General features: G+C 36.9%; 1 protein-coding gene across 3 annotated transcripts in view; it reads left to right on the top strand.

Annotated features, from left to right (window-relative positions):
- The window catches only part of TMEM260 (transmembrane protein 260), a 326,427-nt gene that overhangs the window by 254,287 nt on the left and 47,424 nt on the right, over positions 1–24,716 (top strand). For 2 of the 3 annotated variants that reach the window (XR_004431595.1, XM_033187933.1), the window contains exons 3-4: positions 12,900–12,931; positions 13,663–13,814. Coding sequence is in view for 2 of the 3 variants with exons in the window: in XM_033187933.1 (XP_033043824.1) it covers positions 12,900–12,931; positions 13,663–13,814 (184 nt within the window). In the remaining variant the exon portion in view is untranslated. Of the gene's footprint in view, positions 1–7,744; positions 8,037–12,899; positions 12,932–13,662; positions 13,815–24,716 lie in introns of those variants that run through there. The other variant, XM_033187934.1, reaches the window with a different exon arrangement.

The following is a 24,716-nucleotide window of genomic DNA, read 5'->3' as shown; positions in this document are numbered from 1 at the left end:
AAAGTAAATTGGTTTTAGGAGAGAGTTTAGTACTCCATTACGTTAGATTACCACAAGGAATTTTTGAAAGAAAATTTACTTTCGGCCGGGCACGGTGGCTCAAGCCTGTAATCCCAGCACTTGGGGAGGCCGAGACGGGCGGATCACGAGGTCAGGAGATCGAGACCATCCTGGCTAACATGGTGAAACCCCGTCTCTACTAAAAAATACAAAAAACTAGCTGGGCGAGGTGGCGGGCGCCTGTAGTCCCAGCTACTCGGGAGGCTGAGGCAGGAGAATGGTGTAAACCCGGGAGGCGGAGCTTGCAGTGAGCTGAGATCCGGCCACTGCACTCCAGCCTGGGCAACAGAGCAAGACTCCATCTCAAAAAAAAAAAAAAAGAAAGAAAGAAAGAAAATTTACTTTCATGCTGAAATCTACTTTCCTTGAGTAGAAGGCACTTCCACAGAATCACTTATATTAAATGGCACTAAAAAAATGCAAGAAAATTTATGAGTTTTTTCATGTCAACTCAGGGAAATATTCTGGTTAGTATTCATTACAGGCGAGGCTTAGTGGCTCATATCTGTAATCCCAGCCCTTTGGGAGGCCAAGGCGAGTGGAATACTTGAGCTTAGGAGTTCGAGACCAGCCTGGGCAACATGGAGAAATCCTGTCTCTACAAAAAAATACAAAATTTAGCAGGGTGTGGTGGCATGTGTCTGTAGTCCCAGCTACTGGGGAGGCTGAGGTGGAAGGATCACTTGAGCCTGGGGAGGCCGAGGTTGCAGTGAGCCATGATCACGCCACCACATTCCAACCTGGGTGACAGAGCAAGATCCTGTCTCAAAAAAGAAAGAAAGAAAGAAAAGTATTCATCACAATACTGTCCATTAGATAACTCCAGAATCTTCCTCCCTAGCTATTTTTAAAAATACGTGATATATAGATAGAAGCGTGCACAAAGCATTTTTAAATGGTTTAAAGAATGATTATGAAGAATACACCCATGTGACCACCACCCAAATCAAGAACAGAAATATTGACAGTACACCGAAGCCCATATGTACCCCTCTCCCATCATAGCTCCCACTTACCTGCAGAGGTACCCTTAACCCAACACCTGCAACCTTGATTTTAGTTTCTTTATAGTTTTAAAACCTATGGAGATATATATAGAGAGAGATATGATATCGTATACACTTTTTCAATGTATACCTATTGTTCAGATATACATTGTGCATATATAGCATATATAATATTATATATACACAATGTATATCTAAATAATATAGTTTAGTTTCACTATGGCTCACGCCTCTAATCCCAGCACTTTGGGAGGCTGAGGCAGGTGGATCACCTGAGGTCAGGAGTTCAAGACCAGCCTGGCCAACATGGTGAAACCCTATCTCTACTAAAAATACGAAATTAGCCACGTGTTGTGGCACACACCTGTAATCCCAGCTACTTGGGAGTCTGAAGCAGAAGAATCACTTAAACCCAGGAGATGGAGGTTGCAGTGAGCCGAGACCATGCCATTGCACTCCAGCTTGGGGAACAAGAGTGAAACTCCATCTCATAAATAAATAAATAAATAAATAATCATTCCACACGTGTACTATCATAACTTGTTCCTTTTGCCCAATATTTTATTTGTGAGAATCACCCAGATAGTTTCATGGTAGCTACCTATAGTTTGTTCATTCTCTTTTTTGTATACTATTTTATTGTATGAATATGAGAGGATTTATTGCTCTAGTCTGCCGTCGATAGATGTTTGAGGCTGTTCCTGTATGGGGGCTATTATGAACAACACTGCTATGGACATGTTGTATGTGTCTCCTGGCTTCTCTAGGTATAAACCTGGAGTGGAATTACTGAGTGGTAGACTCCAGACACCTTTGACTCCACTAGACATGTCTGTTTTCCAAGTGGTTGGAAGTGGTTTCCAACTCCTGGTAACATTTCTGTTGTTCCACACACTTGCCAACATCATATATAGTTAGACTTTAACTTTTGCAAACCTAGTAGGTGTGTAGTATCTCATTGTGGTTTTCATTTGTATTTCTCTGATTACTAGTAAAGTTAAAGACATATTCAGATATTTACTTACAATTAATTCTAGGTCAAATTATATTAATATCTTCACAAATTTTTGATATACATAGATAAATTGATCTCTAAAATATTATACCAAATTCCTTTATCACCAATCCCCCATATTTATTAAATACCTTTGACAGTTGGAAAGGTAGAAATGGCATTCCTTTATTTTTATTTCAAATTCCTTTGGTTACTAACACATTTATATGTTTAAAATTACTTTTCTGAGGCATTTGACAGGGGTATTTGTATCTCTTGTATTTTCCTATAGTAGATGGATTACTGGATAGCATTCTAGGTATCTAATTTCTAGTCTAAAGTTTCTAACCTTAAATTTCACTGATATTAGAAATATGAAGACATTGACTGTATCAAGTGGGGTGTAGGGGAATTAGACATCTAAATTGTAATTTTTAGGTGAATTTCAGTGCATTAATGTCTGTGAAGCTACTCTGAATGCTCAGAAAGAATAAAACAAAGAGGAGTGACTTTTGCTTTCAGAAAGATGAAACAGGTATTTTTTTTGCAAGACAGATACATTTAGAAAACAATCACTCTACTGTAGCCAAACCCAAAGAATAAACCATGAGGAAGGCTGAGTGGGCAGCCTAGACTTCTACCCTCTCCGGGTGCCTCCACATACCACCAGGGTCATGTCAAAGAAGGCAAAGGGAGAAGCCAGAACTTTCATTCTGGTTGGGTGGTAATGAGATCCCACTTCTCCATGACGGCAGTGGAGACCACATGGGAATCTTAGACTTCCACCCCTACCCAGAAATAATGAGGTCCCCCTCTCCCTCCCTTCTGGGGTAGTATCAGACGGAGCCTAGTGAGAGTCAGGACTTTCACCACTGTCCAAGGAAAAGGAGGCCATCTCCCTAGCCCCGTAACCATGTGGGTAGGGAGATGTGGTGCTAGTGGAAACCATAAGTGAAACAGTGAGGCACTCCTTCACCTCGCAGCAGGGAGGCAGCAGTAGAGACCCAGTGGGTAGGTGGAATGTCCCCCTCTGCTCAGCAATAAGGAGGAGCCACCTCCTTGGTTTCAATAGAAGCTAGATGCTGGCCATAAATCCCAGGAAGACTCCCAGAGCCAAATTTAGGGTACCATAGGGCCACGGATCTATGTATTTACTTTCCATCAATCTGATGTTCTATGTCTAATTCAGTGCTCTCTGGCCTCTGTGATGTTTTTTGAATGTGTCAGCTTGGCTTGGCTACATTCCTGTTTTTCAGTCAAACACAAATCTTGGTGTTGCTGTGATGGTATTTTGTAGATATGACTAAAGTTCATAATCAGTTGACTTTTTTTTTTTTCTCCAAGCAGAGTCTTGCTTTGTCACCCAGGCTGGAGTGTAGTGGCATGATCTTGGCTTACTGCAGCCTCTGCCTCCCAGGTTCAAGCGATTCTCGTGCCTCAGCCCCCTGAGTAGCTGGAATTACAGGTATACACCACCACACCTGGCTTTTTTTTTGGATTTTTAGTATTGATGGGATTTCACCATGTTGGCCAGGCCAGTCTTGAACTCCTGACCTCAAGTGATTCTCTCACTTCAGCCTCCCAAAGTGCTGGGTTTACAGGCATAAGCCACCATGCCTGGCCTCAGTTGACTTAAAAACCATGAGATTATCATAATCTGGTAGGCCTGATTCAATCAGTTGAAAGGCCTTAAGAGCAGGGATGTGGGTCCCCTGATGAAGAAAAACTTCCACCTGTGGACGACAGCTTTCTGCCATGCCCAAGAGTTCCAGTTTTCCCTTCCTGATAGCCTGTGCTATGGGTTTCAGAGTTACTTAGCCAGCCCTCACAATTACATAAGACAATTCCTTGCAATAAATTGTATCATATATATCTCCTACTAGTTCTCTTTCTCTGGATGAATCCCAAATTATTTACATATTTTTCTGCTTAATGGTGTGTATGATAGTGGCTAACTCTAAGCCATCATAGAATGATATAGAGCATAGACAATAAATCAATACTTGTTGTATGTCTTATTAGTCTACCTCAGGATCAAGTCCAACCATCGCGTGTTTACACATCATGTGTAGAGAGACATCACGAAGTCTCTCTCCTTATCTCTAACATTTTCTATCTTCAACCCTTCTCTTCTGTCCTCCTCAGTCCCACTCTTTCCAATAACCTGTACATCTTTACTTTATTACTATCTCTCTCCAAATACTCCCTTGAGTTACAAACAAAACAAGATGCTCAAAAATCTTCATTTGACACTTTGATCCCTGTGAATTTTCATGCTATTTCTCTCTTTCCCTTCACTGTCAAACGTTTTGCAAATGTATTCTATTTTCATGTCTTCCATTTGTTCACTTCTTAGCCCACTAGTACCTCGTTTCCATATCTACTACTCTACTAAAGCTGACCTCTTGAACTTTCAAGGTTCAAATACCTCCAGGTCACCAAATCCAACCATGCAGAGCCCACTAGTTGCCCCTCAGTATCCATTCTCCCCTTCTTCCTTTGTAATAGAATTCTGGGCAAACTGTCCAGCTGAAAAGTCCATTTCACAGCATCCTTTGCCCCTAGGAGTGACCTGTCATTCAATTTTGGCCAATTAGATGTAGCAAAATTGTGGAATAGCATGGAAGGGCCTGTTTGAGCATTCTTTTTTTAAAAAGCTGGAGCAGGCCTTTCTCTTTCCATCGTTTCTTTTTCTTCCTCAAGAACAGAAGTAATGTCTGGGGCATTAGCAGCCAACTTGGATCAGTAGATGACCTTGAGAATGTAAGCTGAGTGGGATGGTGCAGAAAGATATGAGGACTTCAGCTTTGTCCCTAGTGGAAGCAGGGAGTTGCCAAGCCAGTGTTAGACTGACTTCCTCCAGACTTCTGACTTCTTTTACATAAGAGAATGATTGTTTTAATGTTTAAGACACTGTAGCAGGATCTGTCACTAGTAGCTGAATGCAATTTTCCTAAGGGATACACCAATGATCTCTGATTGTTCATGTATTCATTTATTACATAAATATTTGTTTAGCACCAATTTTGTGCCAGGTATCATTTTAAATATGATGGAAATCAGACAAAGTCTATCAGGTTTGACAGGCTATTTAGACATAGAAATTGAGAGGTTGGGGGGCAGTTGGGTGTTTTAAAATAATCAGTCACTTAAAGAGAAGCAGAGGAGATATACTTTTGAGATATATTGCCCCATAGTTGCCCTTTAAAGCTTAAATATGATCATCTCAGGAAAGAAGACAGAAAGAGAGAAAAGTCTAGAACAGCCCAGGAATACTCCAGCATTTAGAGGACTGATAGAAGCAGAGCCAGGGCAGGGAGGCCATTGATAAAAGGAAAACCAAAGAGTGTGCTATCAATGAAGGCCGGAAAAGAAAATACTTCTGGAGAGGAAGGAATAGTCAGATGCTTACTGCGAGGTAGAGTCAGACACAGAGAACTGGAAGTTCTTAATCTTCAAAGGAAAATAACTGTGAAGTGAATGAAGCTTGGGCTTCACAGTTCCTCTCTAGTCCAGGCATCTTCCAATATCTGGTGCCTAATTCTGTATCTGAAGTTTTATTTATATCAGTTTGCTTACAGATAATTCTCCAGGTTTTATACACTTGCGCTTCACAAAATCTAGATGTGCCTTTCTTCATTGTCCTTTACCTCTCTGTAACATCCTGACCCCATGTACTTCATTGACTTTCCTTCTTTAACCTCTGATGATGCCTCATTCCCTTCCACTGTTCTCTCCTCTTCTCCAACCATTCCCTAAATGAGAATATGGGCTGACATTAGACCTCAGCCTTGTTCTCTCTACACTATCCCCTTATCGAGTTAGTCATTTATATCATCCTTACACGAGAAACTCCTAAATTTTTACTTCCAGCTCTGATCTCTACCTCCCAAACATGGACAAAGAATTATTCCCCTTCAAAATAAAAAATTGTAAAATAAAACTCATGAGTAAAAGTGAAATCCATAAAAAGGGAAAGAAGTATATGCTTGACCCAGTCAATGTTACTCATTGGCATGTTCTTTCAGCAAAGAAATATAAGACAGCCTATCTTAGTTATCTATTGCTGATAACTGACATTACCCTGTATTTATCAACTTAAAACAACATTTATTATCTCGCAGTTTCTGTAGGACAGCAGTCTGGATGAGGCTTAGTTAGGTCCTCTGCTTCAGGGTCATCCACAGGCTGCAATCCAGGTCTTGACAGGAGTTATAGTTACCTCAAGGCTTATGTGGGGGAAGGACCCACCTTCTAGCTCCCTCACACGGTGTTTCCTAGATTCAGTTCCTCTAAGGTTGTTGGACTGAGGGTCTCAGTTTCTTGCCAGCTGTTGACTAGAGGCAACTCAGTTTCTTCCCATGCGGAACTTTCCACAGGGCAGCTTACACCATGGTAGGTGGTTTCATCAGAGAGAACAAGTGAGAGGACAAGAGTGAGGGCCAGCAAGACGCAAGTTAGTCTCTTATAACCTAATCTTGAAACTGACATCCATCACTTTTGCCTTATTGTATTGATGGAAACCAATCCTTAGGTTAAGCTCACACATAAACGGAGCAGATTATACAGGAAGTGAGTGAGGAGGCAGGGCTATCTGGGCAGCCATTTTAGAAGCACTCTACCATACAGCCCCTCTCCTCCAGGAACTCACAATACAGCTGAGAAAGTACCTGGAAAAGGTTGGAAATTGTATAAGTGCCTGGAAAAGACTAAGGTGTGCTGGTCCCATGACCGTCAAGGTAGGTATATATTACTCTATAGTTTAGTCACTGTGTCCCTATCAAACTGCATGTAACACATTTGAGATTGTCACTGGTTTTCAGTGTGTCTTTGAGATACATTCTATGGGGATTGCCCTCCTCCCCTCCCACTCCAGGATAATTGCTTTAAAAACATAAAATATAAGCTTATAAAGCTTAATTGCACTGTTATGTGGTTGTCCTATTAACAGCCCCGATTCTTTTTTTGCGTTACAGCTCATTGTAAAATACTGTGATTCAATTTCATTTCCCACTTTGTTGTGTCGAAAGCTCCAGCAAAACACTCCTCTTCATTAAACTAGGAGACACCTTTATCATGGTATGAGTTATTTGCATGAATACAGGAACTCAAATTTCCCGACTCATCTACAGAGTTTTCATCATGCTATGGAATGAAAAAAAAAAAGACTAGCATATTCGAATCTCTCTCAAAATTACTCAGTGATTTAATAAGTAGCACAAAGACTTATTGTAATTAATCATAGTAACGTAATAAATCGTAATAAATACATAATTGCGATTAATGTATTTATTGACTTACTTTGCACATACAGTAAACACACCACCCTTTGTTTTAGCACAGGTAGGGGATCCTGGCTGATTATGGCCCTTTTGTGCAGTTCCACCCCGCACCGTAGGGGGCAGGAGCAGCTCTTCCGTGCTCGCGGTTTTCGACGCTGCTTTGGTCTCTGTCAGACCCAACCAAGTCAGTATAAAAGGGGGGAATAGCTATGGAGACGGTAGGCCTGTGGCCAGGCTTGCTTTTAAAAGGGAAAGCTCTCCAGGTGATTAGGAACTTTAAATCACATTATAAGTAGGTGAACGCCAATGCGTGGTGCACTGCTGGAAAACTCCCAGGGCCTGGCTCAAGCGAGGCCTGGCATTTTCTCCTCCCCGCGCTCAGACGGAGAAAGGTGCGGTCCAATCCGCGGAGGCTCGACCCGGAAGTCGCTGTGGCTGCCGCACAGGCTGCGCTCGCCTGTCGGCTGGGGAACCCTGTGTCGCAGCGAGTCCTTGGGCCAGCCGTGTCCTTCTCCCTCGGTCGCCACTGGCCCATGAGTCCCCATGGCGACGGCAGGGGCCAGGCCCGGGGGCGGGCAGTCCGAGTGGGGACGCGGCGCTCCGGGGGCATCCGCGGCGGCATCGCGGTGTTCGCCGCCGTGGCCGCAGTGTTCACCCTTACGCTGCCCCCCTCGGTGCCGGGGGGAGACTCGGGTAAAGTACTCGCAGGGTTGCCCCTCCTGTCCCTCTCCCCTGATCCCAGAACGGGCGGGGGCTGGGTCTGGCCCCCGCTCTTGGCATTGGGTTTGGTCAGCTCTGGACCTCCATCCACCCACCTGTGCACAGGACACTATTGTGTGTTCCAGAGCCCACTTCTGTTTCCATCCCTGTGGTTCTCGTTTCTTTAGTTCTCAGGCTTTCGAGATAGGGCTTATTGTTGGTTTCGCCTGGTGGGGCTTAATGACCTCTCCACTTCCCCAGATCTTTTTTCCTGGTCCTGAGTATTTGCATTCTTTTTTAATCCACAGATATTACTCACTGAGTCCTTATTATGTTTCAGACAAAAGAACAGTAGTGGCGAACAGATAATTGCGAGTGTTCCAGTGCGGTTAGACAATACCCAAGTTAATGAATAAACAGCATATTAAACTGGTGATAAGTTATGGAGACAGTAGGAGGGAAATGTGATTGAGAGTGGGGCTAAGTAGTGGGTCCTTCCGAATGGCTATTCAGGAAAGACCTCTGAAGAGGTGATATTTTAGTTGAAACCTGGATATTGAGAAGGAACTAGCCATGCAAAATATTTGCAGGAGAACTCTTAAAAAGGTGGAAGCCAGGTGCGGCTGTTTCTATGAAAAAGAAAAGCATGACTCATTGGCCAGTTAAATCACATTGTTTTATATTTGAGGCAAGAAACAAGATCTATGTTTTGATTTTGGATTCAGTAATGCCATATCGTGGCCAGGAATTTTGTCAGAATGGTGCTGTAATTTCAGGTGGTGAACCTGTGGACTGAAGAAGCAGTTTTTGCTGCATGACCAGTTATCCTTAAATTGAGCAGCTTAAACAGCAAACGTTTATCGTCTCCCATTTCTGTAAATCAGGAATCTGGCGGTTTAAGCTAGTTGCTGGTACTCAGAACAAGTTTACTGTCATCTTGTGGGTTGGGGGCTGCGGTCTTTTCAAGGCTGAATTTGGGGAGAAACGCCATCTAGTTCTTTGCTGTGTGGGTCTCCATAAGTTAACTGACTTCTGTCAAGAAAAAGATGGAGGATACCTCTCTGTCTGACACCTCTGTGTCATTTTGTAGCCGAATACTGTGAGTGATATACCACTTTTCCATTTTATTCCTGGAAGTTCATCAGTAAACCAACCCATACTCAAGGGGGAGAGGATTACACAGGTGAGAATACCAGGAGTTGGGGATTAGTGGGGATCATATTTAGGGCTGCCTACCACATTGAAGATCCTTGATGTTCCATCTTCAGATTGTTACCTTCTTTCGGGTCCTATTGCACAAATACGGATAGTGTTTCATTCGTGTAGTAGGGAGTTTCTGTACCATGTTTCCAAGATTTGTATTTCATAATGGAAGTAACTTTATAGTTGTGAGAGTTTTGATGCTGGAGGGCATTATTCAGAGGTTAGGTCGTTCTGTTACCTGTAAAAAAATACAAAGATTGACAGCTACTTATGATTGGTTGAGTGTGAAAGGTGGGAGTGAGATTTATAATAACTGACATTTCTTGAGCGCTTACTATGCACCAGACACTGTTCCAAGTGCTTTATATGGGTTGTTGTTTTAACCCCCTCAGCTACCCTTAAAAGTAGGTGCGATCATTATTTTCCTTTTATAAATGAGAAAACGAAGGCTAAGCTATGCCCAAAGTCACACAGAGTAGTCAGGAAAAGAACCCAAGTATATTGACTTTAGAATATGCCCCGTTAACCTCTACTTTTCGTCAAAACATTTCGTGAAATTCTTTTCTAAATCCATCATCACATATGTAGTGATATTTAAAATCTATTTAAAATCATGTTTATTGCCTTGCCTTTATTAATACCGTATTTTATTTTTTCCCAAAAGAATAAAGTTGTGTATTCACCTTGAGTTACCAAATTTTAGGTGCTTCTAATTTGTTTGGTTTCATGTTAAATAGTGGTTGCTTCTAATATTTTTATGTTCATTTTTGGGCATGATAAACTGTTTTCCAAGTATATGCCAATATGGAAAATTTGCTTAATCTTATATTTGATAATTGTGTTTACATGTTGAATGTACTATTCTTGAATATTTGTTTATGAATTATATTTTCATCAATAAACAGAACACATCTCAAAACCAATACAAAGCATGTATTCTTCCTGATAAGTCTTATATTTTACTCCATAGATTCATCACATTGTGTGGTCTTGCCAAAATTATTCTTTGTACCACTTGGCACACATAGTTCATTTATGGGCAGGGGTGCTCGTGGTGCTTTTCGGGGAGGGGGTAGGAAGCTGGCCTTCACTAAATTAGTTTGTACATGAGACTGTCTTTAACAGATGTGATGTGTGACAATCTAGTCTAATTAATATTGAGAAGTATGATATAAAGGGAGCTGGTTTTTGTAAAGGTTAAGCATCCGCTGACAACTCTGGGCTTGCCATTAGTTTGTATTACAGACAACAAAGCTGTAGTTCTCAAACTGGAACGTACTTCAGAATTACCTGGGACACTTGAGCCCCCAGTGCCAGTGGGTCTTAGTAGATTAGGGAGTTTAGAGGTATGGGCAAGGAGTCTTCATTTTTAGAAAGCAGATTCTGATGCACGTAGACATAACTGAGGAACCCTTCGTGTAAAGGATTGGGAGAGAGCCAAGGCTCGGGAAGCTCTGAGGGTTTTTTTTGCTGTTCACTTCCTCTTTATCACAATGAATTTAAGAGTAGTATTTCCCTTGAGATCTTTATCAAAGATACATTTAGAATGGGGGCATCTTTTCTATTTCTATTTTAGTTTAACATTTGATAAGAATTGATGGAAGTTTGTCACTTTCCAGATTTATCTTTATAGCAACAGAACTCCAGGAAATAATAACAGCACACTGACTTTTCCATGGTAAAAAGAAGTTAGAGAAAAATAGGCTGTTTTTCTTAATGTTAAATATAATTCTGAATACATTTTAAATGGAGGAGAATGAATAGTGACCTTGAAATTTTGAACTTATGGTGGCTTCGTAACAAAAAGATACAAGAACAAAAAAAAATCCATGAAAATAGTTTGGAGCTAAGGACTTCAGAGCTAATCCGTTATGGAGTAAACTGTAAAATCATATCCTTTGCAGTAGTTAACAAAGGGAACAGTTCTTTGAGACATTGTGAGACCATAAACTAATTAAAAAGAAGCATTTAGGATATAAAATGTGCTGGTTTCTAAGGTGCTCTTGAATATCTAACAAATGTCTTTAAGTAATTGACTTAATCTGTCTTCAGGTGCCCTTATAACACTTTCATGGTGCAGTCACTCACCTAAGACAGGGGTGTCTTAGTAGCAAGGATGACAATGTGATGTGTCTTTTTGTTAACCTCTGTGTGCATGGCTTGAATTGATTGTGTGTGGCCGGAGGGGAGAAGTGGTGGTATCTTGGCAGGATCGTGAAATGGATAGGATAATGTTTTTAAACTTAGTGGGAGAGAGAAATGAAAACCAACCAGAATATAAGGCAATCTGAAGTGCTAAATAGACTCAAGCAGGTTCTATGGAGGAGGAAGAAGTGATTAATTCTGATGGGGAGGCTGGGGAAGCAGGTGTCTAAGGAAAGGTGTTACTGAGAAGGTGGCAATTGAACTAGGCTTTGAAGGATTTAGGGAGAGAATGCTAGGGAAAATACTCCAGGGTGAGAAAATGAGTGAGAAGAGGTGCAAAAGAGGACCACTCCAGAGAAACAGTGGGTAATCAGATTTGACTGGAGGGAACGTAGGTTTCATGGATATAAGCCTAGAAAAGGGACCTTGAAACCATGGAAAGCTTGAACATCATGCTGAGGAATGTGAACTTCATTCAGTAAGCAGAGAGCAGCCATTGAGAAATTTTAGACTAGGGAAGCAATCCAGCCGTGTGTGTGTGTGTGGGTGTGTGGGTGTGTGTGTGTGTAGGTGGGGGAAAGGCAGGTGTTGATTATAAGTGATTTCAGTATGAACATGAATTGAAGTAGAAGATTGGTCAAGTCTGTTGCCATAGTCCAGGCCAGAGAAAGTAAAGGTCTAAATTGTAGCTGGGACAGAAATTAGAAGCAAAGTATTGCTAGCTATGAAAGGATAGGAAATGGACATTAGTATATTTCCTAATAGGTATTAGTAACTTTCATGAGTCATTCATCAATATTGATTCATTCAGGGTTGAGTCAGAAATAGTCCTTGTGCTCTGAATACGTAAAAGATTTACAAATAAGCATTACATTACTGCATCATAATTTTAGAAATAGTCACTAATGGTGAGGAACTATAAAAGACTATGTAAAGAATATTATTTAATGGTTTGAAAAAATGTCTTACAGTAGACCTTACCAAAATAACCTGCAGTTAATAAACACTTGGAAATCGTTTAAAGATACCCAATGCAATTAATGTGGAGAAGATATCCAAATGCCAGTTTTAGGGTAGTATGGGACATTTTAGGGAGTGTCCAAACCTCAGATGTCTGCACATTTTACGTTATCGTAAGATTACATCTTTATAGACTTTCGTGCTAATTTATTGAGGGATAACAAAGCATGTTACACTAAGGCTCCAACAGTATTTATATATTTGCAAGTGGATACAACTTTCAAGAGGGAAAAAAAGCATTTTTAAAAAACCGGAATTTACCTATATTTCCACTGACCACTTCTTAAAGACTACCAAAGATAGTTTGTTCAATAAGACCTAAGGGAGAAAATATTCTTAGACTATTTCATGCTGTTAAATCTCTACAGATTTACAGTTTTATCCGGTCAAATTAATGCAAAACCCCAATGCAAGCATTTGGATTTTGAAAACTTTGGAGGAGTGTCATTCTCTGATAGTAATTATTGGTTTTACATTATTTTTTCACAGGGGAACTGATCACAGCCGCACATGAGCTTGGAGTAAGTATTAGTTTTATTGTTTAATCAATGCTCTCATTAACAGTTTTAGGAATTAAGAAAGTTTAATTAAGCATGGAGTAAAGTAGATTAATTTATTTTCAAACCCCAGTTTTTAGTAACTTATAAGTACAGTACGTGACAATTTACTTTAAGTTTTAAATCCAATTAAACTAAATTATAAAGCAAAGCCTTTACTATATATACAGTAGCTGCCTTATTATCACCCCAAATTTTGTATAAGCTGTGGAGAATAAAATAAATCGGGTTAACAGTTTTAATAAGTTTATTATTTAATAAACTTTATTATGGTGCATGATCCCTTTAGGCAAGACCTTACGACTGTCAGCATGGTGGTAATCCGATAGCAGTGTGGTCTTTCAACTTTCTAACCAATACGATATTTCAGAACCTGCTTTTTTTCAATAGCCTTTTAAATGACCCTAATGTACTGTGAACCCAGAGAACAAACTGCTTAAGAACTGACAATGAAATATGTCACCCTTTCTCTGGGTGACGCTCCATGTGATAGACGCTGCCAAATCCACTAAAGAAAATATTTATTTGTATTGCCACTAGAGGATTACAATAGAAAACCACTATTCAAACATTTAGTCATTGGTGCCTAATCTTTATAGTTGCCTGAGAAAAGGGCTGCTTTTCAATTAAGGCCTGTGTGACTCTTCCTTTCCTAGATGAAACCCTTCTTCTAACTGTTGCCAATTTTTCTGTAGGTTGCCCATCCTCCTGGCTATCCTTTGTTCACGCTGGTGGCTAAACTGGCAATTACACTGTTTCCTTTTGGTTCAATTGCCTACCGCGTCAATCTTCTCTGTGGCTTATTTGGAGCAGTAGCTGCATCGTTACTTTTTTTCACCGTTTTCAGGTAAAGTAGTTGATTAGTTAAAATTAATTTTGAACAGTTGGAGATACAGATTTCTTATGGCTCAAGTACATGCATTAAAAACATCTTTTGTTGCTTGGTTTCCCTAACACATGTGATTTCACTTTCTTAATTTATTATAATTTCATATGCATTTGACCCCTTAAATGCAGTTGGTTTTGTTTCATACAATGGAGTGAAGGTGTCGACAGTTCATTATCACAATTCTCTGATTAGGCAGAACTAATGAGGTTTGTCATTTTATGAAGATGCAGATGGGCCGGTTTAATTCAACAATATGAGGTTCATCTTTTGGTAAGTGGTAAATATCATTTAATTGCTCATAGTATTGCTGATGGGCAGCTGTCTGTCAGGTCCAGGGCTAATATCTAGTTGTATTATATTCTAAATATGAACATGTATACTTTTTGAAATAAGGTTATTAACTAAGGAAATAAATTTGGGATGTGGTTTTAGTAAGGTTTCACTCTGCTCCATTATGGCTGTAGGAAAGGTAGGCAAATTAGATCCCAGGTACTTCACTGATAGAAAACTTTCTTAGTTGGGAAGGCTACCCTGCTTTGAAAACATTGGTCCTTAGTTTAGAATGCTGGTGACTCATTTGTCTTTGATGTTTCTGTCTCCTTCATTCTTAACTCCGTGTATCCTATACCTAAGAGGATTATAGTGAAAAATACAAATTACACTTTCTGCAAAAGGAAAAACCAAATTAAGACACTTCTTGTAAAAACTTTTGCTTGTCTTATTATAAAACAAATGATTTCTGTATGTAAATATAATTTGAATAGGTACAATTTCAAATGTCATTTTTGGAGACCAATATTTTTATTTGTGTTAAAGTCATAATACTACCCTTTAGCTGAATTCTAAATCTCTTTTAATTATTTATAGAAGGATAAGAGTTAGTATAACTATTACTCAGAAGTTTACTTTTAATCTGTATGTGAAAAAACTTTCAGATTCAAGTATTATAACTTGATCTTTTCCAAAATTTTTATATTATTACATTTGTTGTTATTTTAGTCTTTATGAAATATTTAAAATAATGCCTCTGCTTAGATTCATTCGTACTATTAATATTTTTCTTCTTCTCAATGGTTAGGATAATTTTTATTAGAATTGTTCCTTCTGAGTCTTTTGTGATTAAGAATCTGTCAGTATTTCCACTGAGAGAAAAAGTGTTTTTTGTTTTTAAATATCTAGGTTGAATAGGAACTTCCTTGTTCTGTATTGAATGAGTACATTGTTAATTTTCACAAGATACTTTAGAACAAAAACATTTAAAGAAAACTAATATGTTCATTTTGATAGTCTGTATTTTAGATCATTTATGTAACATATACATCTATTTAAATGTTATGTAGCTATAAATAGCTCTGTGCAAGTAAAGGGATTCATTTTCTAAAACTTCCATGTTTTTCAACATTATTAATTGGTGATGACATTCCACATGAGAACCACTGTAAAAATCATAAATAAAAATCTTAAAAACAAATTTACAGAATCCGATAGCTCTGGACAGTACTTTTCTTTAAAAATAGCTTTTATTAATTATTATGATTGATTATAATGGGTTTAGATTAGCACACTAGCCTATAATGCTTTTCTTTTAATATACATGGCTAATGATATATTTTATACTTGCTGACATGTGCTTTAAATTCAATCTCTTATATGACTAAATTAGGTATTTGAGTGGTTTTAATTATATGGTATGTGCTCTGGAAAAGTTGCTTTCCTTCAGAAAAGGGATCTAACAATATTATCTCTTACATAATTTTAATATGAAAATACTTCATTATTTTGAATACAAATAATTGACAAGGTACACATCCTTTGGGAATAACCTAGTTCAAGTGGCAAATCTGTTTTGTCAAACAATAGACACCCTTCAAAAAGGAGAAGCCATCTCTATGGTAATAGGACTAACAGTAGCCTATTGATTGAGTGGAAGAAGACATTATACAATGTCAGCTGGCTTGTTACAATTTCATTTGTTGTATGACCTGAACTTAACCTTTAAAACCTTTCTTCTGTGAATATAAACCCAACAGCAGGACACAGTTTTTGTGCAGCCATTACAGTGATGGCTTTTTTCCTGTCCCAGCGTACAGTAAATGTGTTTCTTTGCAGGTTGACTCCCTTATCAGAATTTGTTTAGGAGACATTTCACTACTTTATTCATTTACAAACCAAATCATCATTCCATTTTGTTGTTGAATATTGAAGGGTTTTGATCCAGGAAACAGTTTTATTCTTTCTTTCCCCCATCACTTAAGAGACCATTACTGTACATGTAGGATTAGTGCTGACTGGTGTGCAGTAAATTAATTCTTTTAACAGGTTTAGGTTTTTTTCAGGTAATTGTTCACATGGTATTCACTATATTTAGCTCTTGGGGTGGACATAAAGACTTTCTGTACCTTTTAAACAAAGATTTTATTTCAAAAGCAAATTTCTGTTTAAATGTGTTGATGTAAAAAGCTCCATTTTTTTCAGTAAACATGACTTAGATTGAAAGACCAATTTATTCGTTGTTTCCAATTACTATGTAATTTTTGCTTTTCTTGCATCTTTCTCTTGCTTTTAAAAGCTGTAAGATGTCATTAACACTGCATTTTTGGTCAATCTTTCCTAATGGTTGGCAAGAACTCATTTATATTTGCTTTGCTTTAATGTAGAAAGCATGTGAGTAAAACAGCACATTGAAAGCCCTATGTGTCACTGTAGTTTATTGAATTAAAAATAGTGAGCTTGTGGCAGTTGTTTCCGTATGTATTTATTTATGTATTGTCCCCTTAAAGAGTATTTTTAAGCATGTATTATGTTAGGGGAGTTTAATCTAGTACATTTCATTTATATGAAATAGTATTCATTTTATTAATGTGTACATCTGTGTTTCTGAGACTGTAATCTAGTTAGTGATTTCTGGGAACTGGGATTTTCTTTTTTAAGGCTATTAAAGTAAATGATTTTTAAATTTAATAGCATAATATTTAAAATGCCCTATTCTATTTGAAATTCACAAATCCTATTAATATAAAATGTTAAAGTTATACGTAATATGAATCATTAACAGGAACACCATTTAACATTATTTAATGCTTGAATTTCAAAATTATCTTCTAGGAAATACCAAACTAGGTCTTATTTACTGAATAAAGAAGGAGTACTGAAGTCACTATCATTAAACATCTATATTCTAACCCTTCATATGTTCCGGTATCACTAAAAGAGAAGGGAGCATGTTGATAGCATTGTATAAAAATTCTTTACCTCAGGGAAGATTTAAATTGCTTATGATATCAGAGGAGGGTGTATGTTGTGTCATTTATTTTGGTAGTTACAGTGCAGGGGATATATTCTCAACAGGCCTGAGAGTCAGCCTATCCTTTTCAAACTATTACCAGTCAAATGGAACTATAGAAGAATTCATTCCACGATATTTGTTGAACACTCATGTGAATTGAAAGTAAAGCTCTTAGTTTTTATAATCAAAATTCAGTGCTTATTTTAAAGAAAGTGATACAAAGTCACCATTAAACAGGCAGTTTTTCAAATATTTTTTCTAAAAGGTATAGTTTCAGGAAACTCACATAAAAATATTTTCTAACATCATTAATATTGCACAGTAAGACATCAGATCTCTTAATGTCAAGTAGATTACCTAGAATATAGGAATATTAATAATATTAAAGGTATATTGAAACTTTGCTTACTACAAAGAACGTACAATCATTTTCAGTAATCCTTAAATATCTTCTGGCAGATTGTTTTGTGCCAGTATTTAACTCATGGATTTTGTAATTGTATACCTTATATATTTTTAAACATGTTGCTTCTAAAAATTCGATTAAATTTTAGAAGGTGAAGACTTGATTCTGGGCACTGGGTCTGCTATTCTTTTAGCTTCAGCTAAGATTCCATTCAATAAAGAATAGAAAATTAAAATGCCATACCTTAGAGAATGCAGAATCTCCTGCTTAAGGGACATTTGGATTTTCCAGCTCAAAGAGTGTTTTAGATTATTGCCATAGAGAATAATGTGAAGCTCTTCCTAATTTCACAAGTAACTATGCATAAGTAATAAATAGTCACCAAGTTTTTGTAGTTGAAGAAGAATGGAAAGTACTGGAGAGTTAATTTCCGTTCCGGAGAATATCTGTCTTGATCCCTGGTTAATTGATCATATATTTCTCTCGTACTTGTATTAAACTTGCATTGACTTAAACTGCTTAAGAATATTAAGAGCTTGGTTCATTTGCATTTTCTTATAAGTAGAGGGACATATTAGGCTCAAATAGCAGCGCTTCATTTTGAAGGGAAAAAAAGCAGGGCAAAAACTCTTTTTTAAGACTGTAGAGTCTTTTCTGACAGCTAGTCAGAGTTAGAATTAGTTCAAGGAAATGTTAATAATGCACTGCCTGGCCTAATCCCTTTGATATCACCAGGTATCCTCCTGTTCACGGGTTAATTGCTTTAAAAGCCAAGGCAATATTCTGAGCGGTGGGCCGCTTCACCTTTTCACAGCTGTTACCATTGAGTGACAACTAAATCCCATGTGTAAGATGAGGAAGAGCTCAATCTCCAATTGGGAGAAAATTTATGTAAACCACAATCCCTTCAGAATGTGCGGAAGTCATAGACTTTCTTGATTTACTCTGCTTTTCCCAGAAAGCTCTATTGTTCACTTTCCTAAGTCCCATCAACCCTTTGTAGCAGAATATCACAGCGGCAGCAGATAGCTTGAAATATATAAATGCTATCATAGCTCTGATTAATAGCAGTGCTTATGAGTCAAGTCTGATAACAGTGCAGCTCTCCACTCAATTTCAGATACTGCTAATGGAATCTGTCTTCTCCAATTGTAATATGAGAAGGCCTAATTTGCCATGGAGCTTGGAGCTGTCACCAGTAGGGGATTGTGGGGTCAGATGGGAGCTGCCAGGTTTTTGCCCTGCAGCTTGTATCTCTCACTTTGAATAGAGCAGCCCCCTGCCTGCCAGTTAGCTGATAGGCCGCCGTGGGGTTTATGCCACTGTATACAATAGGAAAGGGCTACACAGGCTGACTTTATAATTGTGAAGCTAGCTCATATTTCCACAGCTACTGTGCTGCATAATTTCTAATAAGTGGTTTTAACAAATGTCAGATTATGAAAAGTTTCCTCAATTACAAAAACTTATAAAACATTTAAATTGCTAAATCTGTTTCCTGCCGAGATTTTGCCACTGGAACTAGTCATCAGTTATTATGGTTGTAATAATAAACGCACATATTTCTTTAAATTACAAATAACGTTATAGCTCATAACTCATATAGATTTGGTGCTTTTCAAAGCCATAAAAATAGAAAATAGTCTTAATGAATTGAGATATTAAGATATACTTCATAACTTTGCATAAGACTACTTAATATTAAATCTCTATTGTTTATTAAGTTGGTTAGTATTGCTGATGAAAGTAGTTTAATACCCTTATTCTGTTGACTTTAGTTATTTGGATGTTTTACATTGACTTCCTATACTTGTTGTATCTTAATATGGTGAGAATTATACAACATCTTCTAAGTTTTCAGTTAAAAAGAACTTAGCGTGATGATATGCCTTGGCCGGTGCCTTTAAGAATACTCTGATGCAATATCCTTTTAACCAATTTCAGTCTTGCTACTGAATGCAAAATACATTTTGAAGATTGAGTAACAAACTAATCTTGAGGTTTTATATGTTTTTATACATTTTCAACAAAATGGACTAAAGTCTGTAACTGGGGAGTTATTTTAAACCAGGCCGTACTGTTGTGCAAGTTACCTGGCATACTGTGAAAACTTAGTAAAATGTGAAGTAAATTGGGATTGTTCCTATAAAGCCTAGTTCAGTGTTTTCTTCCACATATTCAGGAATACGTTGATGGAGTATAATAAAATGAGTTGTTTTAAACTTTGAATAGCTTTATCATTTAATAGCTAATGCACAACTCTTAATTCTAATGGAAATTGTGTGATTACATGTGATTTATGGGAGCTATTCCTAACCTTACTCCCTGCATTTTAGTTGTGCTTTTTTCCTTTTTGAAGACTTTAAATTTTTCACTCTAATTTTATGTAGTGGTTTTGAATCAGGAATAATACTTTATACTTTTCCTTTTAGAGTACTGGTAGTGAATATTTATATAGCTGAAAATTCTGAGTAAAACAGTTCTCCTTTTGATCAAACCTCATGAAGTAGAACTAACCTTAGTAAGATTTTATCTGGAATGACAGTAAATTTTTCTAAAATGTGGAAGAAAGGACTTATTTGCAAATTCATTAAAGATGGAAATATTTTAAATTTTTTTAGGTTCAGTGGTGATGACTTCACAGATGTACCTTTTATATCATGTCCTAAATTATTGATTTATGTTCTTAGGTGTAAACTTGACAATGAGAAGATTTATATTCTGCTCTCTCAGTGGCCTCATTATAATTTTCCCACAGAGCACCTGGCACATATTAGATACCCAGAACATATTTATTGAAAGACTGTTGAGTGAGCTGCCACCAAAAGAAGGAGGCTTAGCAGGACTTACATTTTCAGCAACTTAGCTCTCTAGTTTGACCATTCTCCAGGTAGACTGGAGAGAGAAATACATGGTGTTGATTATGTGAATGAGCCTGAAGGGAACTTCTGTATCATTTTCATGAACCGGACCCAGAAAGATAGGAACGTGGCAGGATAAGGGTGGTGGATTTGCCGTTCATTTTATCCTCCTTTACCATACTTCTTCCCTGTAGTCAGCTGCACTATTTTAGTTGTCACTGTGAATTGATACTAATAGTAATTTATTAAACAATAACGTTCAGATGCTTCACTGTGGCCTGCCCAGTCAAATTCCATTTCAAGTAGGAATTCTTAGTACATTCAGTATAGACATAGTGCAGTGTACCTTCTGTGTTGGGTTCTTTGCATACAAGTAACACTGAAGACAAATACATTCATGAATTTTATGAGGCATGTCAAATGTGTGTTCGGAAAGAATTTCAGGTTTCTGTTATTTGCCTTTTGATTAAGGGTTATACAAACATGTGACTACACATGAAAATCAAATACTGTGTAGCGGAAAGAAAAATATACCTTATCAATAGCAAACCTGTGTCAATGGTGTAAATTGTAACCTCGTGATTTATCCATTGTGTCAACAGATGAATAGTATTCCATCAGTGAGAAAACTGCTACACAATCAGTACATTTCTTAGGAATCTTATCTAGGTCTCGTGAATTTTGTGGACCAAAAAAAGAGACAGTTGTGTTTTAAGCGGAGAATTCTGATGCTCACATTTGATGCTTAATAGCATCACATCATCCTTACTCCAGTGGAGAATTTCTGTCATTTGCATGATCTGGGTGAGATTTTAAACACTTGACTGCCCTACCCATACTATCTATCATACTCTTGGTGTGTCTTTTTTTGTTGACTAAACACTGTGCTCTCCTGGAATGTAAACTACGTGGTTTTATTGTTAACCTAAGTAAAAAGCAATCAGGAAGATTTATCTACTTCAAATATACTGTAAAGCATATTTTTTATATGAAGTATAAAATTATTTATATAAAACAAAATGTACTTCAGTGACTTTTGGATTTGATATTTTGAATAATCTATATCAGTGCTTTCCCCCATTATTATGAGATCTTAGAATTAAGTTTACCTCTCTAACAGTGTAAAAACTTGATTTTGATTATTGATATTGACAGGCGAGTATCTTTTATAATACAAGGGTTGTGTTATTAAAATTATCATAGTGGTAGTGTTTAAAGATTGTGATCTTTTCCTCATATGACCTAATATGATTTTTATCTTTCTATAAGTCAGGTTAGATGATAAAAATATGTATTTCATTTGAAGGCATACCTCATTTGACCTTGCTCTTTTGGGGCTCTGTGAGAATTAGATTGAGAATGGAAAACATGTTTTTCTCATATCTAATTCATCATAAAGTGTTTTTAAGTTAAAATAGAAAATAGTTTAAACTATTAGCCATGTATCTGTGAGTTCTGGTGAAAAGAGTTCTCATTTATTCACAACCTCATTTTAATTTCTCTTTTGCTTTTAGTTTGGTTGAATTAATAATCAATTTCAGTGGAAAAAAATGTCTTTTCACTTTAATGGGCTAATTTTAAGATTCTACTTTAGCATGTTATTAACTCCTTAGTTGCTCTTTAAAAATAATAAGCATATTTGTTCAAAAGAATAAAATGGAAAATGAAAATAGGTATCCTGGATTGCCAAGTGAAAACACAATCATGTTTTTGATTATGTCATTTTTACTTGAAAAAAATCATCAGACTTACTCTACGGGTAGATGACAATTGTTTGTCTGTCTTATTTTGGGTGTAGTTTTATTTATAGTTCATCTACACTTTAGACTTTATGGATTACACAAGATAGCTTGTTTTGTGAGCTCAGATTAACAATTTCATTTAAATCTCCTATTTAAATAATGTCAGACTGGACATTCCTTCCATTTATTTTTAATAGATGACTTAAGTCAGAAATTGGGACTACCAATTCATTTAATAGTATTGTATGCAAAAGATTTATGAATAATGTTTTGCTCTACTTATATAATTTACCTCTGCCAAAAAAATTTTAAATATATGTTGTAGCCTTTCCAGGGGAAAATTTTTTTATAGAGTATGTCTCCTGATTAGAGTTATTCCCAAAAAGAGATTGCAACTAACTTGTCTGATCACTCACTCACAGGTTCGCTTCATTGACAGGGATGATAATTGGCCATGATCATAAGATAATAAAGGCCCCAGCGATCCAAAAGGATAGTGGATTAATTGGAAGCTCTAGGAATTCTGTAAATTCATAGGAAAATGGCTTTCTTTTAAACTCATAATAAACAGATGATAAAAGTGCTTCTCAGTAATCTGTCTTAGCAAGTGTGAGACTAGATATGCCTTCAGATATATTTGTTATGATTTTTGTAGCATCACAACCTCATTTGAATTTCTGCGCAGGTAAGAAAGCCTTCTGCACATTCAACTTTTTTTTTTCTAGCTCCAATATGTAGTGCCTTATTGATTTGGATGGTTCGTTGTTGTTTGGCTCAATAAAATATAAAATGAATAGAAATATGATGTGTTTTGTTTGAAATTTCACAAAAGTTTGAGGAAATTAAGGAACTGTCTCTACAAATCAGTGTGTGAAAGGCAATATGAGTAACTGTGAACCTATATTTTATCTTATTTTATTTTTTGGAGTCAGGCCTGTCACCCAGGCCAGAGTACAGTGGTGCTATGATAGCTCACTGCAGCCTCAACCTCCTGGGCTCAAGCCATCCTCCTGCTTCAGCCTCCCACATAGCTGGGACTACAAGCATGTGCCACCATGCCCAGCTAATTTTTATTTTTTTTTATTTTTTAGTAGAGATGAAATCTCAGTATGTTGCCCAGGCTGGTTATGAACCCCCAAGCACAAGCGATTCTCTGCCTCGGCCTTGCAAAGTGCTGGGATTACAGGGATGAGCCACCACGCCCAGTCTATATTTTATTATTCTCTTTGAAATATTTATTTTATAGACAAGGAATAAAGTATGAAAATAGAAAGTGTTTAAAAATAAATTATTGCTTCTATACCCTTGCTAAACGAATATTTAAACACTTGAATTAAAGTACAGAATGATAAAATAGTATTCCTTAGTTTCTGGAAAATCTGTCCATACAAACATCATTTTATTTAACAAAACAAAAATCAATGTAACAAGTTTAAAATGAATTCTTTAACTTTTCCCTTAATAGCATTTGTTACCAAGACATCATTTATATAATAATAAAGGACATGACTCTTAAAATTTACCCCAAGACCAAAACATCTTTTGTCTTAATTTTTTGCAGTTTAAAAAATTATTTCTTTCCAAATAATGGCGTAAGTAATTTTATCCAACATTATTTGAAAATGTTTGGAGTTACATTGAGGTCATTAGAAACCATTGCTACTTGGAGAGCATTAAAAACTACAAATAAAGTACGTCTAAAATAATATATATATGGAAAACAGTTTTTCAAAAAATCAAATAGTTTTTCTAGGGACACACACATATATGTGAGTGTGTATGTGTATATATATATACACAGACATATATATTGAGATATATTTTTAATTAAAAAGTATATCAATATGCTGACAGATTATCCAATATTATCAATAGTCCAAAAATAATTTTTTGACTTTATAATACATTATATAGAGGATTTTAAGTTATTCAAATCTGATTTCTTCATAGTGTTTTGATTAGGTTACAGTTAAAAATTTGTATTCCTCAGAGTCATTTTTTTAATACAGAAAAATCTGTTTCATACCTATTTATTGCATTTAATTGGATGAGAACCTAGAGAAGGGGCAAGTAGCCTAGTCTTAGAGAAAATGTTTCCGGGAATACTTGCCAAAGACGATGCTTATACTGAGTTGTAAATAGTTACATGGGAGTTAGCGAAGTGAAGGCAAAACAGTGTTCTACATACAAGTTAAGCATCCCTAATCAAAAAATCCGAAATCCAGAATGTTCCAAAATCTGAAACTTTTTGAATACTGACATAATATCCAAAGGAAGTGCTCATTGGAGCATATTGCATTTCAGATTTTCTGATTAGAAATGTTTAACTGATACGTGTTCTTCAGATACTCCAAAATCTGAAAAAATCCAAAATTTGAAAGACTTCTGGTCCCAGGCATTTCAGATAGGGGTCCTCAACCTGTATAGAGAACCTCATTTGCAAAGAAACCTCGAAGTGGAGAAACAGCTTTTAAGTATAGGGACTTGCAAGTCATTTAGTGTTGCTGAAACACAAAGTTTGATGTGTTACGTTAAAAGACCAGATCATGAAAGGTTTTTTTATGT

The sequence above is a fragment of the Trachypithecus francoisi genome, unplaced genomic scaffold (genome assembly GCF_009764315.1).
Source record: "Trachypithecus francoisi isolate TF-2019V2 unplaced genomic scaffold, Tfra_2.0 Lachesis_group3, whole genome shotgun sequence".
Taxonomy (NCBI): domain Eukaryota; kingdom Metazoa; phylum Chordata; class Mammalia; order Primates; family Cercopithecidae; genus Trachypithecus; species Trachypithecus francoisi.
This window is presented reverse-complemented; position numbering and strand designations above follow the sequence as displayed.